Source organism: Centruroides sculpturatus, unplaced genomic scaffold (genome assembly GCF_000671375.1).
Source record: "Centruroides sculpturatus isolate CEXI.00-Female unplaced genomic scaffold, Cexi_2.0 scaffold390, whole genome shotgun sequence".
In the NCBI taxonomy this organism is placed as follows: Eukaryota; Metazoa; Arthropoda; class Arachnida; order Scorpiones; family Buthidae; genus Centruroides; species Centruroides sculpturatus.
The window spans coordinates 288,495-306,533 of NW_019384599.1; the positions used below are offsets into that span (position 1 = coordinate 288,495).

Below are 18,039 nucleotides of genomic sequence, written 5' to 3' on the forward strand. Positions count from 1 at the left end.
TATAACAGATTTGTCGACGTCGTTGCAGCAAGTAGTAACGTTCTGTACATCATCAATCATGTTTGCCAAGGCGAGAGAGCATGAGGGGGATGAAGAAGTAAAAATCGAATTGCTCCGATAATAGTACTTCTGTTGATTTTTACGTCATTTCTCTATGAATATACGAGAGTAAGAGGGGTGCAGGACCAAAAACTTTTGATTTTTGTGCAGAAAATAAGTGGAAAAATATGTAAATCCATGGATAAATATAGCATACTAACGACCGATTAAGAAGGTGTTCTCGTACCTCATTCTAGTGATAAATATGTTAAAATTTAACTGGAAAACTGCCAAAAAGAATGTTTCTGTACTTACAGATATCCATTTTATAACTAAAAGAAAGGAATTAATTATGGAATGATCGAAAAATCTAACTGAAAATTTTGCTTTCTGTTTCAAATTTTCGTGAAGAAAAGTCTGCACTTTCATACTGAAAATTTCGAATTTGGGTTAATTTATTAAGGTGCGTAATTGAAATTTTTTTTATGTATTTTACGCAGAATTTCGATTTTTGCTCGTAAAATAAGTGTTTTGTATTGTTACTAGCGTGTTAAGACTGTGTTCTCATAATCCATTCTAGTGATGAGTATGTTAAGATTTAACTGGAAAATTGCCAAAAATATGCTTCTATGGTCACAAATATCCATTTTATAGGAAGAAGAGAGGGGTTAGTTACGGAATAATCGAAGAATTTCACTGTTATTTCTTCAAAATTTCGTTCGTTTCGCCTTTAAAAAGAATGACAACTAAAAGTCTATGTGTACGTGACTATTTTTTGAAATCTTGTTTGAAAACATTTTGGCAAACAGCTTTCTTTTCCCCTGTTACTATGGTTACATTCGTAAAAGTAGGTGCAAAAAAAAAAATAAAGAAAAATAAAAAAACATCTTGCAGACTCACGTATCTTAGAAATTGTTTGAAAAGCGATGGAAATACTTGAATTGTTTGCTAAATTCTGTGAGAAATTATATTATTTGATGCTTTTCTTTGATCTCTTGAAGTGTTGATTGGATCTAAATCAAACTAATTTTGAATAGTGTGATGATTGGTGTTACTGTAGTGTTATATGATACTGTGACGGTCGGGTGAATTTAATATGATATAATTTTGTAACACGATGGTTGTTTACAGCACTTAATAAGATAATAGAACGGTTTAATTGACACACGGCTCGATAACTGAAAACTGTTGAGCTGTGTATGCGCGTAAGATACTCATTTATGTGCAGGTATGTGATAAAATTTATTTACATGCATTGTTTTTATGTTCTTCAATACGTACAAAAAATAATAGGAGTTCTATGATCTCACGCAGCGATCTATGTGCTTTTTACACATGAGTGTATGAGTTTATATAATGATATATAGATAAACTTATACATAGATGTATGAGCTTCGTGGACAGGGAAAGTATGAACTTCATACACATAGCTGCACGAGATTCTTATAAGCTTATTACACAGAGATCTATAAGTTTCTAATACGATATATGAGCTTCTTACACATGAACATATGAACGTATAATATAGACTGTATGGGCTTCTTAAACAGAGGTACAGTATATGAATTTCTTCCACAAGATTTTATGAACTTCTTATAGCTATAACAAGGAATTTCTTTATCAATAAGTCTTGAATATTTGCGCATATTATGTGATGTAATTACGAATACTGTAAAAATACATACAAAAGGCCTCTATAACTACGTCGATGTAGATATAGAAGCTCTTAAATTATTATATATTAGCCCTTTGTTTAAGTGCATATGTATACTTCTATGGTACATGTTTAAGACTTTGAACGCTAGTTTAGCACACTTTGATATTATTTCACAATATTGTATTTAATTTTAGGGTATATCTTTACCTAAAAATCGAAAAGTTTCGTTAAAAAAGAGCACTTAGATTTGCATGGACTTATTTATTGATGAGTAAGCTCATAACCTTTTTGATTACCTCCTAGTTTTTGTGACTTGTAAAGTAAATTTTTCCTACAATAAATAGTGAATTTTTAGAGTAATTCTTGTTCTATATTTCACTTAATTTTTCATGCATCAAAAGTAATTTATTACTCAAAACTTTTCTCTTTTTACACCCATACATTAAGCCCACATACTAAACAAACCTGTAAAGTTAAGTAGCATTTAGGTAGAAGCTATATAGACAGTAAAGTATCAATATAATGTACTATGAAGGTTACATTTCTTTGTTTACAAAGTTATAAGCTGTATCTTATATTGGAAGGCGAAAAAACATTTACAGAGCTATCCAAAGCTTACATTATCTTAGCTGGATGACAATTGTGTTGAGCAAACAAGAATGGCCACTGTAACCAAACATCAAGATGATGAACTCTCTATGTTTACCATGAACAAGAATAGTATCATTCACTTATACACTCTTAAAGTATATATATATATATCATAGATTATTTACTAAAATAATTTATTTTTTTTAAGATTTATGGCCACAGTTGCCTCACGAATTCATCATTGGTGCACCCATGAGACCATTAAGATTTCACAACTTCGAAATCTCAATGGTATATCAAGTTATGTAATTAATTAATGAAGTATTAAGTTGCTTTACAGTAAAATATATTAAATCATATATAATTAATTAATTATTACGAAGATAAAATGTAAATTACTGAAAGACCCTCATGCATCACGGCAATTTCATACAGTTCAATTCAGCATGGTTAATGAAAGTAAAGTACTTATAAAATTAACTTGTTTACTGTAAAATATAGCAAACATGTAAACAATCTTTAACATAATTAACAGGTTTTTTTTACGTTTTATCACTGTAAAATTAATTTTTATTGCGCTGAATCATCATCAACATGCAACAGTCCGTTAAAATGGGAATTATTAAAGTATAGGAACGTTACTGCTTATTTAGACTTTTAATGCAAACATATTAAATAAATTAATGTACATTTAATGGAAATGCAAGCTCAACAAACATTAATTTTAATTATTTATCAGAAAATTCACTCCAAAATATCTCAAAGGGAAAAGTCTCCATTAAATTCTTAAGGAGCTGAGTATAATTACTAAAGGTGGAATCAAATATATAATGATTTTCTAACATTTTAAAAGATATCTTTTGCACTTATTTGCAAAATATTAAAGGAATTTCTTTCGTTTAAATCGAGAAAATTTGCCATAGTCTTGGCCATAAATAAATTCTAAGTTGGCAATGTCAACTGTAAATATTTCCTGGTTTGCTTTGGGGATGTGTAAATAGAGAATGGAGTTAAAATCTAATTTATTCCTGTGAGATGCATTATGGAAATGTAGTTTAGGAGTTAAATAACTTATTAAAAGTATCAGCTATTAAATTAGACGATTTTGAAACGTGTAGTGGGACTAGAGAAATGGAAAGTCGTACAGTTAGAACCTGTTATTATGATCTGAAATATATATTAATTTTATAGTTTTTTTAATATTATACGTGTAGATTTTTATATTTTTTAATTAATTTTATAGTTTAATTTACATATAAAATTGATTTAAGATAAATTAAACGTGTTTATTTAAGTAAAAATAAGCTTTAAAACACTTGAAAACGTGCTGAAGTGACGTTGGAACTCTTAGCTGAAAAATAGGGTTTTAGTATATTTTTGAAGCTTCGTTTTAAATTCAAAAAAAGCCCTAAATTCTAATTAATTTAGTTATAAAATGATATATTTATATTATATTTAAGAGTCTTTTTAAAATAAAAGTTGCGATTTGGGAGCCTCAAATAAGGATAAATATACAGAATTATTACAAAATATATCCTTTGTATCAACTTATTTGATACACAGTCTAGTCTAAAAGTCAGTTAACCCGATACATTAGTAAATATCGTAAGCCGTATTTGATCAAGAGTTGTACATTTAACAATAAAGATGCCGTTCTGAACGATTCGTGTTAAACAAATTAGTCTATACGGCGGTTAACCGACTTTTAGGCCACCCCATAATTAAAGAAAAGCGTTAAGCACAAGTTTATTTAACTATAAAATATATAAATAACCGTTTAAAATTAGGAAAAGGATAAGAAAGAAAAAAAAAAAAACATTCTTTATCCATTTCCATTTGCCTTTACAAATAGGAATTGCATTTCCTCCAGAGAATAAAGAGTAGAATAAATGAATAAAATAGAAAATATACACAAGGAAGATAGAATAAATCGAGTTTAAAATAAATTTGTCTTAAAAACACAGCAAAAAATTTTAAAAAAATGGGACATTAACCATCTTATATATATATATATATATATTTTATTATTTTAACCGAATGAATAATGAATTTTCTACAGGTCAACAGTTTCCTCTTTTCCCTTTATTACAAGCGGAATGGTACCTGCCCCCAATGGGAATAATTTGGTAACAAAGCTAACAAAGCGAAGATAATATATCAAGTGGAGCAAAATTTATAACGACTGTTTTAACATTAGTCACAGAGGAAATGATGGCAGAAGAGGGGGGAGACCATTCCTCATTTCTCATTCGTTCTCTTACGTATAAATCCAGTAATTATGAAGTGTTTGCTGTGTCGGAAGACACATACCACAAGCGTGTGTTAACGTAAGATTAAACAATACTACTACTGTTACTAGTGCTTAACCATTACTACTACTGACCACAGATGAGATAACCGTCATTTCGATTAAACTTTTGATGTGTTACACTTGGCAAGTTCGAAAATTCAATATTTGACCACACCAAACAAAAATTTACTTAGTTCCTTTTCTAAAGTATCCTTATTTGAGCAAGGAAATGAGTCTTTGAATTTGAAAAAAAAAAATCTTCTCCCCTCTTTTTTTTTTTTATTGATTGTGTGTTAAGAAAGCTAAAAATTTATTCGCTTTTATAAAGACTATTCCTAATTAATTGTGAAGATTTTTTAAGTTTGGGATGTTTTTTAAGGCTCTGAGGCGTAATTTTTGAGGAAATTTGAGGCTTTTTTTCTATTTTGAGGAAAAGAAAAATGTAGATAATCGCGAGAAAAGTGAAACAGAGGTAAATTGATGGATCTGGTTGTGAAATAAATTAAATTTAGTAGGAATTCTAAAGAAAAAATGAGGATAATCGTGAGGAAAGTCTTAGGAGATACGTAAAATTTATAATAAATTGTGGGAATTTAGTTGTAAAATAAATTAAATTTAGTAGGAAAGGGAGCGAAATATCTTTTTTTCTACTGATGATTACATAGCTTGTATACAGGGTGGATCTAAAAATAGGGAAATTATAATTATTCTTATCGCCATTAACTACCCTATTACATCTGGAACACCTTGTAGAGTATAACAAATACATAAATTACTAGAATATGCAGGATTTAAATATACTAGACACGATCCTTTCCATGAATCTTGTACGAAAGAACACGAAATTCAGCAATCAAATCAAGGAAATTGTAAAGAAAAAACGAATGAAATTTAACAGGAAATAAAAGAAATCGAATAGAAAAATTGACGAAATGTAGCAATATAATAAAATCCGATTGGAAAACGAGAGAGATTTTTAATGAAAAATCGAAACGCATTTAGTAATAAGGAGGAAAAGATTGGAGCACGAAGATGAAGTCTATCTTCATGCTCTATTTATAATCAGGACATTACAATTATATTTAGTTCTATTTAATTATATAAAAGGAAAGTATGGAAGTTTACAAGTCAAGTTTATCTTTTTAAACACAAAGTAAAATAAACACAAACAAAATTGAAAACTTGATGAGCTCACAGAACGATATAAGTGCGTGAAAATCACTTTTTGAGTTTCATATCAACAGAAGGAAACTATTTTTCTATTCTTTTCGGTTGTGTGAGAATAAAAAAATAAGAGAAAAAAGAAAGAAACTAGTGCATTAAGATAGTGGAAGTACTGTACAGTACATCGGTGTATGAATGGTGAATAGTGCATTAAGGCGACAGCTTTCTGTTGATGTCGATGTTGATCATTGTCACCGACTACAACATCAATAAATGCTACTGTAAGCATTCTACAAGCAATTTTACTGCTTAATATCATTCCCAAGCGCATTTATAATAACTTAGAAAGGTAATTTTACACGTAATTTCCTTATCTTTTTTACCTAATCGCGCATAATCGTTATCCGATCTTACCTACTTACATACAGAAAAACCCATTAAAAATACGAATACAACCAAGAAATCAAGCTGTTGAATTCAACTTTAGTTATAAAATATTCTATATTTATGAAATTTTAAAGAAATTTGGCCTGGAAAGTGGAGTAAATCTGAGATGAAAGGGATGGAGTTATAAAATTACTCGTATACTCGGCATTGAAATGAATGAAAATCATAAGTAAAATGGAGGCGATTTAGCATAAAGATGTATGAAAAATGTAGACCGAAAATTGAAATAAATTTACTAGAAAGAAGAATTTAGTCGCCGTTACTTAATTAAAATTAAATGTATCCACTTACAGAATTAAAAAGAGTCACTAAAATACGCCAGAGAAAGTTAGGAAATTAACGTATTAAATTAGTTCTAGTTGTAAAAAAAAATTTTTATATTAGATCATATATGGGAAATTTTAAGAGGAATTCGTAGTAAATCTTGTATAAAACTAAAGAATTAACTGTAGAGTAAGTATTTTGAGCGTGAAATGAACGAAAAAACTTTAAGTTAAACGGAAGAAATTTAGCAGAAAATTCAGTTTTAAAGTGAAATAAATAAGTGAAGGTATCAAAAATGTACTGTATTAATCAAGCTTAATTGAAATTAAATCTATATACTTGTAGATTTTTTTTAAAAAGTAATTAAAATATATGAAGAATGCCAGAAAATCAAGCTGCTAAATCAGTGATATTTATAAACTGAAACGAAAAATTCAGGCGGAAATTAGAGTAAATCTAGTACAGTATAAGACTAAATAATTAACCGTAAAATAAACGAAAAAAATTGAGTAAAACGGAACAAAATTTACAGAGAAAAAAAACGTGAGAAGATTCATTTTAAAAGTAAAGTAAATTTACTAGAAGGAATCAAAAATGTACTGTAATAATCAAGCTTGATTGAAGTTAAATCTAGCTACTTATAAATTTAAAAAATATATACGAAGAATGCCAGAAAATCAAGCTAATAAATCATATATATTTATGAAATTTCCACATTAAAACTTGAACGAAAATTTCAGGCGGAAATTGGAGTAAATCTAGTATAAAACAAAAGGGAGTGAAGTGTAAAATTGGTCGTATATTCAGGACGGAAATTAATGAAAATCTGAAGTAAAATGGAAGAAATTTAACATAAAAGAAAAAAAAGAGGTGAGAAAATTCAGTTCGAAAATGAAATAAATTTACTTGAAAGAAGAATCAAGTAAACAAAATGAAAAATTCGATTTCTTTTCCGAGATAAAATTGATCTATTAACATTCGTAATTTTTTTTCTTCTTTCTCTGGATTATGTTTCTTCTTCTGATCGATACCAAAGATTTAATATTCCTGAGTGTATAAGAATATATAAAATTACTGTACGTTTACTGCTTATAAAATTTATATCCATTATAATCTATACAGGAATAGATTTGGGGTAATCTGTATACCGTATAAATATTTATCCACTGCCTTACAACTTAACTCATAATCAGTACCCTTAGCTATATATATATATATATATTGTATATTTTGCATGATTTTAACATGTAAATTATTCAATTTTTTGTTATTTATGTATCCAGAAACTTTCTTCAGATAATTTAAACAATTTCAAAGCCTAGAGGTGAGCGAATTTCTTTAAAAATAAAGTCAATTTATGAAGTTGTAAGCTTGGAAAAAGTGAATAGATTTGTGTTTTAATCTCGTCTTATAGGGGAAGAAAAAACGATTGTAATTCGTTGTAATACACGAATTCTTAATATTAACGCTTAGAATTGTAAAAATTAATGAATTAAATCGAGGTTTCGACGCAAAAAAATTCGATTTAACGTAAAGAAAATCGCAATATTAATTTGTTCAATTTTCGATAATCGCCATCGACTAGTATTTTTAAATCTCCCTTTCTTCTCTCCTCATTTATTTTGTTTGATAATATTAGTACTTAAAATTATAAAAATTAATTAACTAATTAATTAAATTAACGTTTTAAGTTAAAAAAAAATCCCATTTAAAATAACGAAAAAAAAAAATCTTAAAATTTAACGCTTCCCATCATTAGAATTTACACGTTTTATTCCTCTCCTCCCCCCTGTTTTATTTTAATTTTTTTTCTAATATTAATGTTTAAAAATTATTTAATTAATTAAATTTAATTAGCATTTTAAATCAAAAAATTCACAGCTATTATCTAATATTTGTCGCTCGTCATAGACTAGAATTTATACTTCCTCTTTTTTTTCCTCCTCCTCCTCCTTTCTCTTCCTTCTCCTTCTCGTGTTTTATTTTTATTCGAACAATACGCTTGTAAGGAAAAATCGTAAAAGAGAAATGATATTTTTCACGACACCCTTTCAGGAAATAGGAGGGGAAAAAAATAAAGGATAATCTACCACGTGCTGCATCTATTGTAATAATTACCGAAAAGGAAAGGCAGAGAGAGGGGGGAGAGAAAACAACAAAAATTTAGTATTTTCCCCAAAGGTTTCCTAATTAAATTTCTATACATTTGGCTTTTAAATTGCTCCTTTGAGAATTTAATGAGATTAAATCAATATTTGAGTTAATTGCTGTATTTACTGTTTACAAATTTTAGGTTTTTTCGTGGTTGTATCTTCACTAATTATAATAATATATATAAAAAAAGTGTTTTACATGTATTTACACGTTTAACACGTTTGTTGGGTTTAAGTTTATTAAGATTCTTTACCGTAATTAAAGTGACTTAAATATTAACATTAATATGTATATTGTAACCGTAAAAATGATATTTTTCACGAATAATCGAGAAAAAATGATAATTTTCTACATTAAATAACACTGAAACATAAGTGGTTTTATGTATAATGAGTCGGATGTAACGTTAAAAATCTTTTAAAAATGATTGACAGATTATCTGATTATCTGAACGTCGATTGGTCGGTAATATATATAAGCAACCAATCGACGTTAAGTTATCGTTTTTAAAATGTGTAAATTAGTTTCTTATGCGTTATGCCGAGGACTACCGATGTTTAGGATATATTTTTTTTTACACTATACGTTATTTAAATATTTATAAAAAGACATGTTTCAAATTTCTTATATATATAAGGTAGCTCAAAAATTAGTTAACCATTAGAAAGACTAAATTTATTATTTTTAAACGAGTTTCTCGCTCAATACACAAATAAACACCGACAAGCGCATAAATTGTCGAATAACACTCTAGGGATGCAGTTAACCGACTTTTGGGCCACCCTGTATTTTTTTAAATGTATAGAGATTTTTTTTAAAGCTGCGATCTTAATTTAAAATTCAAACCGTATAATCAATTACTTACGACAAGATTTTATATTTGAAAAACTTGAAATATTTTATCCAATAGCCGGTTTTTTCACATTCGCTTTTCATACTAGAAACGCTGTTGTTTTTTTTTTCTTTTTTTGCTTTTTTATTCTCGATAAATTGGTACAATTGGAAGCATTGTGGAGCCAACTTTGTCATAAATCTGCCAATTGACACAAAGAATCAAAAATCATTTCTATAGTCCATATATGAGTTCATATCGATATAAAACAGTTGTCTTAGATTGCCATCATAGATCATGCTCCGTATCTCACTCCATAAATCAAGAGGATCGAATGGTTGACATAGCATTGATATATATATATATATATATACACACACACACTTTCAAAATTTTATTTTTCTTTAAAAATTTATATAGTACTCATCGATAAATATTGCTATTTTATTTTCCCCGGCTGTTATATAGGCTATAACAGAGGGAAAGTATGGCGATCGGTCAAAAAATGACCCCCCCAAAATTTTTTTTTGTATTTTTGGACTTAGGGGACCTTGGCATGTAAAGAAATGTAAAAAATTTTGGGGTGTTTACTGTATGTATGGATGCTGGTATGTGTGTGTTGGGGGCACGATTTTGTTCAATCACTTTAAAGCTTAATAATTTCTGTTCGTTTTTGTCAAAAATTTTTGAAATTTTGCAGGGAGGTTTGTATATTAGGGACATTGATGATGTTAAATTTTGGTGGTTAAAGATCGAGGGGGTGGAGAGATAGAAGAGGTCATGTGAGGTCGGACTTAATTGTAAATGCAATTTCTTTTTTTTTTTAAATAAAACTTATCTATACTCACAAAATTAAGCTTTTTTTTTCTATTTTATAACAATTACTAATATAAAAACTTTTAAGATAAAATCTTATAACAGATGGAGCCACAAACAATTTTAAAGTTTTTTTTTTGCCGGGAAAGTTACGCAACTTGTTGCTGGCGAAACTCTTTTAAAATTTATACAATATTAACAATTTAAAAGTCATAATAAATCTTTACCTTTAGCTTTTTTTAATAATGCAAAAAATACGTATTAAATCGAATTTTATGTTGAAGGGTGGTAACTCTAATTTGTGATGATGCTTAAGATTCTCTAATTATAAACGACAATAGCCTTTTATTCTACCCCCTTCTTTAAACACTTTTAAGCTTCTTATATCAGAAAAATAATGCATTAAATCTAATTTGATTGATGTTTAAAGTCTATACTGGAGGGCGGTAATTGTAATTGAGGATGGTGTTTACAATTAGTAATGACAATAGAAGCGCTTTTATACTTTCCTGCATAATTTTTAATCTTCTCGTTGTAAAAATATGCATTAAATTTAATTTTATTAATGTTTATATTTGAGGGATGGTGCTTATAATTCTTCAATTAGAAACAACAATAGAAGCACTCCTACGTCTTCCATCAACACTTTTAACTTCTTATAGCAAAAAATAAAGCATTAAATCTAATTTGACTTATGTTTAAAGTCCATATTGGAGGGTTATAATTGGGGCTGGTGTTTACAATTAGAAACAACAATAGAAGCGATCATACACCTTCCAATACCCCTCACAGTATCTCAATCTTCTTACTGTGAAAACACATTAAATTTAATTATAGCAATGTTTATATTTTCTATTGGAGGGATGATGCTTAAGTTTCTTCAATTAGAAACGACAATAGAAGCCCTTCTATCCTCTTCCTCCAACACTTTTAGCTTCTAGCAAAAAAATAATGCATTAAATCTAATTTGACTGATGTTTCGAGTGTATATTGGAGGGTGGTATTTGTAATTAGGGCTGGTGTTTATAATCAGAAACAACAATAGAAGTGTTCATACACCCTCCAATACCTCCCCCACAGCATCTCAATCTTCTTACATTAAATTTAATTATATTAATTTTTATATTTTCTATTGAAGGGATGGTACTTAAGATTCTTCAACTAGTAACGACAATAGAAGCACTTGTACATTTCGTAGTATTATTTTCAACATTATTATAAGTACATAAACAGAATTTATGTTAAATAAATAATTCTACATTCACCGGAATAATATATATTCTGAAAATGGTGATGGCTTCAATACGATGCTCATCCATACAACGTAATAAACAATTGATTACATAAAAAAACAAAAAGATTAAACCTATAAAAATGGTGTTTAATGGAAAATTTAAATATATAATTTATTTTCCTACGTTTTTAGGGAAAAAATTCCGTTGGAGAATAGTTTATTGAAGTTCTCAATACTGTATAAAGTCTTGTCTTGAATGATACAAGTGAAGTAATAGCACCATCACACTAGAGAGATAACTCAATGGAGACTGAAGATATTCGTACAGAATTGAGTCTACTGGGATCCTAAAAATGTTTCTATTTTAGGAAATCAAAGATCTCTCTTTTCCTCTTCTGATAAAACACGCCACGATGGTGGGTGGGCCATTTTTCTTTTTTTTTAAATGTTGGATGATGGCTAAGTATCTCACATCATTTACATAGTGTGTAGGAGGCCGCATAAAACGTGGAGTTGTTAACAAGAAAATGCGATTTATTGACGAATATTTTCATTATTATAAACAGTTTAGGATCGATTTTAAAACTTTACAATTTAAATAACGTGAATCGATAAACGGGGGGAGGGGAAGGGAAATATTGTCTAAAATTGTTAGGTTAAGCTCTTATGCTTACCGAGTTTCTTCCCTCTCTTAAAGACTGCAAAAGCAAACTTTCAAATAACATTAACTATCGGTCAGATTAGTGTCGTCTAGGACAATTACATTGGGCCAAATTTAATCGTATTATAGATGCATTGTCACGTAAAAATCACACGTGACTCGTGTGCTTATCCCTTACCTTCGATATTTTTGAGTAGGGCTTCTACCATTTATAATACTAATTATCCGGTGAAGATTTTATTCGTGTTTGGTTCAATCAATTAAGTATGTTTTCTAGTAAGGAAATTAATTTCATTACAAGGATTAATTCTCATTTTCTTACTTATTACAATAATTTATTAAGCTTTGTATTGTTAGACTTGTAATTAAATTATACTTTCTAGCATAAGTAATGACGTTATAAAGTCTTTTCAACCATCGAATTTTAACGGTAAAATTTTCATTAAGTGTACAATCGAACCTGTAATAACGGACACTTCTAAGCAGAGGCCATTTCTTTCTTTTGAACAGAAGTAACCTTCGTACAGCGGCCATTTTTAAATGTTTCCTTTAGTGTCCGTTGATCAGAGGTTAGGGCTTTAATTTTGTTTTATAATAAACCTTTAAAAATCGCCCCCTTAATAGTTTTATAAGTTAATTTTTATGTTATATACAACTCTTAGTTTATCGTGTTAATTTTATTATATAATTTATATAATATACACAACTTCTATGAAGTTTTTATGACATTTATAAGAAAGATCTTATAAATTTATATCATTTATTATAAAGAATTTATAGTTTTAAAGTTAATAAAAGCAGGTTATATATACAACGTAAAGGTTATAATTTTTTACTGTAAAATAACCCCCAAAAGTAGTTAAATATATAAATATCAATTTAATTATACTATAAATAAAATACAAAGCTATATTTAAACTAATACACGGCATATTTTTATTATTATTATTATTATAACTTTAAACAAAGAACAAGCAACATCACTCAACAAATTTCACTTACCTACATCCTGCGTATTTATCACACCACAAACTATCGACGTGATAGAAATTATGATAAATATATAATTTCTTAAGGCAAAACCCATATTTATATTGTTTTTTCTAGAAGAAATTAATGTAAACATGAAATGAAAAGCACAAGATTCAGTATGACGATGTGTCCGGTCAAAGCAGCTACACATCTCTACACTGCAGGCATGCTACTCACTCCTTTACTTTATGACGCCCACTGACACACGTGTTCGTGACGTAAAACTAAAGTCTGATCTTTATTGGTCGTTCTTATTATTTGAAATCGTCCATCCGATCGTGGAATATGCTCAACATTGTCGATATTAGCAATTGGAACAGAAGAGGGATGCTGTGTAGAAGATGCGGAAGAGCAAAAGATGCTGAACTCTCTTGCCATGGAAACAAAGATGAATTAAACATAGAAAAATCTATAAATATATCGAAAAATGTTTTAATAAACATAATAAAGACTTAAATTTGAAAAAATAAAGAAAGAAAATAATAATAAATAGATAACTTTATTCCACTATTTTATATGGAAAAATTATTCATGAGTATACACGAGTTATCTACAATTTAATATAATTTTTTTTTCTCTCTTGGAAGAATATTTTTATCTAGAATGCTTGTTTGGTGAATTTAATTTATTTAAAGGTTCTAAAATTTGGATAAAAATTAGAATTTTAAGTATTACGAAGGATGGAGATAAACTACAAGCTAACCTAATCGATAGTTAAATTTAGTCACTTGATAAAATATATTTATATAATTTATATTCATATATTTTTAAAGCTTTTTTTCTTAAATTTATAAATTAAATTTTTGTTTTCTAAGCGGTGCTGACGTTAATATATTTTTTTAAAATTTAAATTATTAAATTTTATGACTTCGAGTTGTTCTTTCTTTAATCGTATTAACAGATTAAACGATGAAAAATTTAATGTGTAATTGATTTAAATTAAGAAATTTTATAATTTATAATAACTTTTATGATTTTTTTTTTAAATTTACGCGATAAATTTTTGATTTTTATTTATAAATAATGCATTTTTTTTAAAGGTATCTTCTACACTTACGTATATGATTTGAATATGTTTTACTCAAAATTACACATTATAAACTGTAAATAAAATATATTATATACTTTATACGACTGTATTCCATTATAAATTAAGTTAATTTTAATTATAATTAGCAATTTATGGCAGAAAAATATATATTTTACTCGATTATATATCTCTTCATTTGCTTACTTATCTCTTAGCTCTTTCTCTTGATTAAGCGCAGATAAAGATTGAATTTAATTAAAAATTTTATGAGTTTTAAGAGTTTAATTTGTAAAAATGAAGGAATAAATGTTCATTTAAATCTGTTAAATCTAGTTTCTACATGATTTTTATTATAACGTGAGCGGAATCGATCGAATCACAGAGAACTCATCCATCTGCAAGGTTCCTCATACGGACTTCTTAACTCAGGTATTTTTTTATTTATTTATGAGAAAATTGAATTTTTTTAAAGTTTATTTTGCAATATTTTCTATAAATATAAATATATTTACATATATTTATAACATTGGCATTATTTCATTGTTTATCCAGCAAAATCTTGTGTCTTGGTACATAGTAAAACACTTCATCTGCCGTACTTTAGGCATTAATTAATCACTTGATAAACAATACTTTACCGTGTATTAATATACTACAGGCATTACTTGAATATATCATATCATATAACATGATTAAACGCTACTTAATTGTCTTACTCGTATGTATGTAGTTAACCTTATGCTAACATAGTAAAAATTACCTGCTATCACTTATTAGGTATAAGTTACGTCTTATACTTTATTTTAGGCATTAATTAATCGTGTGTAAACATATATTTGGCATAATTTGAATTATATTTTACCACGTACGAGGTATTGTTTAGCTGTATCCTAGCATAAATTAGGCATTAGTTTACTGAATTTTAGCATGTACTTGGCTGTATCTTAGTATATACTAGACGTTTATTTTATTAAGTTTATACGTAATTACATTCTAGACATAATTTCTTCACTGTCAATACAATATTTTTCTACTTCAACCCCATTTACCATACCCAAAATCGACACACAAACTAACAAGAGATTCGACACAATTTACTTAAAATCTTCACCAAAAATCTCAGGAAAAAAAAACACGATGAAATCATTTAAAATGTGCAATAAATTCTTTCAAAGTACCATAAAATAAAAATTTAAAAAAGAAAAAAAAATATATTATAGTAATATACAAAATTTTAAAGGAAAAAGATTCGGTTTGCTCGAAGGCATTTTCATTGATAACGGTCTTAAAGCCCGAACAGTTTTATCACGAGGTGATCAGAACCCCCGACCGAGACAACGACACTCGATCAATGAAAAATGCATCTAAATATCGTTAACTGTACAAATTAAAGCATTAAGTTAAGGTCACGTGACGAAAAACTTAACATTTCTTATCCTCATCATCATCATCATCATCATTGTCGTCTTTCGTCCATTAACATCGCTTCAATAAACTTGGAATTATTGAAGATGTTGGCGAAGATTACGTTTTTTTCCCCCTTCTTCTTTTTTTCAACGTAATTTTAAATAATTTGACTGGAAGAAACGTGTTGAAATTTATAAATGTTTTTTTTTTTCCTTTCACTTTCATTTATACATGAAAAAAAATACGAGAAATTTTAAATGTACTTTAGGCATTAATTAATCACTTGATAAACAATACTTTACCGTGTATTAATATACTACAGGCATTACTTGAATATATCATATCATATAACATGATTAAACGCTACTTAATTGTCTTACTCGTATGTATGTAGTTAACCTTATGCTAACATAGTAAAAATTACCTGCTATCACTTATTAGGTATAAGTTACGTCTTATACTTTATTTTAGGCATTAATTAATCGTGTGTAAACATATATTTGGCATAATTTGAATTATATTTTACCACGTACGAGGTATTGTTTAGCTGTATCCTAGCATAAATTAGGCATTAGTTTACTGAATTTTAGCATGTACTTGGCTGTATCTTAGTATATACTAGACGTTTATTTTATTAAGTTTATACGTAATTACATTCTAGACATAATTTCTTCACTGTCAATACAATATTTTTCTACTTCAACCCCATTTACCATACCCAAAATCGACACACAAACTAACAAGAGATTCGACACAATTTACTTAAAATCTTCACCAAAAATCTCAGGAAAAAAAAACACGATGAAATCATTTAAAATGTGCAATAAATTCTTTCAAAGTACCATAAAATAAAAATTTAAAAAAGAAAAAAAAAAATATTATAGTAATATACAAAATTTTAAAGGAAAAAGATTCGGTTTGCTCGAAGGCATTTTCATTGATAACGGTCTTAAAGCCCGAACAGTTTTATCACGAGGTGATCAGAACCCCCGACCGAGACAACGACACTCGATCAATGAAAAATGCATCTAAATATCGTTAACTGTACAAATTAAAGCATTAAGTTAAGGTCACGTGACGAAAAACTTAACATTTCTCATCCTCATCATCATCATCATCATTGTCGTCTTTCGTCCATTAACATCGCTTCAATAAACTTGGAATTATTGAAGATGTTGGCGAAGATTACGTTTTTTCCCCCCTTCTTCTTTTTTTCAACGTAATTTTAAATAATTTGACTGGAAGAAACGTGTTGAAATTTATAAATGTTTTTTTTTTTCCTTTCACTTTCATTTATACATGAAAAAAAATACGAGAAATTTTAAATGTACTTTAGGCATTATTTGTCTGTATTTTAGCATATAAAGGCACAATATCCTAGCGTATAAAGGCATAATTTGTTTATATACCATACAAAGGTATTATTTCTTTATATTCTAGCACACACACTACGCATTATTTGACTATGTTCAACCATTTACTAGGCATTACAAATAATGCCTAGCACACACATAGAACGTATATATACAGTATTATAAATTTTAATTAAATTTTTAGACATAAACATACGATTTCATCTCATTTATAATCATAAACTTCAAATTTTCGTCTTTGGGGGAGGTACGAAACTTGTTTCGTACACCAAAAACATTCTCATTCGTTAATTAATTTATACGTTTTCTCTCGATATATCGCATTTTCTAACGTTATCAAATTAATTAGATGCGAAACATTAATCAAGTTGGCACTTTTAAAGGGCCGTGCACGCAAATCACGTGCAATGCATACGTTCCACCGACTCAGCGCTCACACATACACACACATACACGCACGTATGTACTGTACTGTACAGTACATTACACGTGACCGTAATGCACGCGATTTTTTTCCTCCTCCTGCCCTAAGTTATTGATCCACGTGTTCTTGTCTGAGAGCCACTAATGAACTTTTAAGGTTCATTAAGGAAGAAACCTGAATCATCTCTATTTAATGTTCTGTGGTATTTAAGAGTAAACCTGGAGATTAATTTAAGCCACGCTTCGATTTTAATTTATTTTTTCTCTTCTCTTCAATATTTTTTTTTTAAGTTAGAAATTAAAATTATGGAACTTATAATCACTATTCCAGACAACAAAAGGATGATTTACGATGATAATTTTACTTAATTGTCGAATTAGAAATGTTCCCTCGTTATTACGAAACGGGGTATTTTTATAGCCGTCAGTTTAAACAAAAAAAAGAAGAAGTATTTGCATTATATTTTTAAAAAAAATAAATGGAGACTTTAACGTTATATGCGGGTTTTCAGTGTTTCTTTTCAATTGTCACAAAAAAAAAGAGGAAAACAATTGTTATCTATTGTTTTTTTTCTTTTTCCTGCCTTTTTGTGTAAGGCAATAAAACAATTTTAATCAATCGAAG

At 28.3% G+C, this 18,039-nt stretch overlaps 1 protein-coding gene and 1 long non-coding RNA gene across 4 annotated transcripts in view; one reads left to right on the plus strand and one right to left on the minus strand.

Moving 5' to 3' along the window:
• The window catches only part of LOC111624943, a 66,903-nt gene extending 53,434 nt beyond the window's left edge, over window positions 1-13,469 (minus strand). For all 3 annotated transcript variants that reach the window (XM_023367938.1, XM_023367937.1, XM_023367936.1), the window contains exon 1: window positions 13,152-13,469. In XM_023367938.1, the coding sequence (XP_023223706.1) occupies window positions 13,152-13,332 (181 nt within the window). In that variant the 5' untranslated portion in view covers window positions 13,333-13,469. The remainder of the gene's footprint in view (window positions 1-13,151) is intronic.
• The window catches only part of LOC111624944, a 36,960-nt gene that overhangs the window by 6,000 nt on the left and 12,921 nt on the right, over window positions 1-18,039 (plus strand). The window contains exon 2 of the long non-coding RNA XR_002756659.1: window positions 14,545-14,640. This is a non-coding gene — a long non-coding RNA (uncharacterized LOC111624944). The remainder of the gene's footprint in view (window positions 1-14,544; window positions 14,641-18,039) is intronic.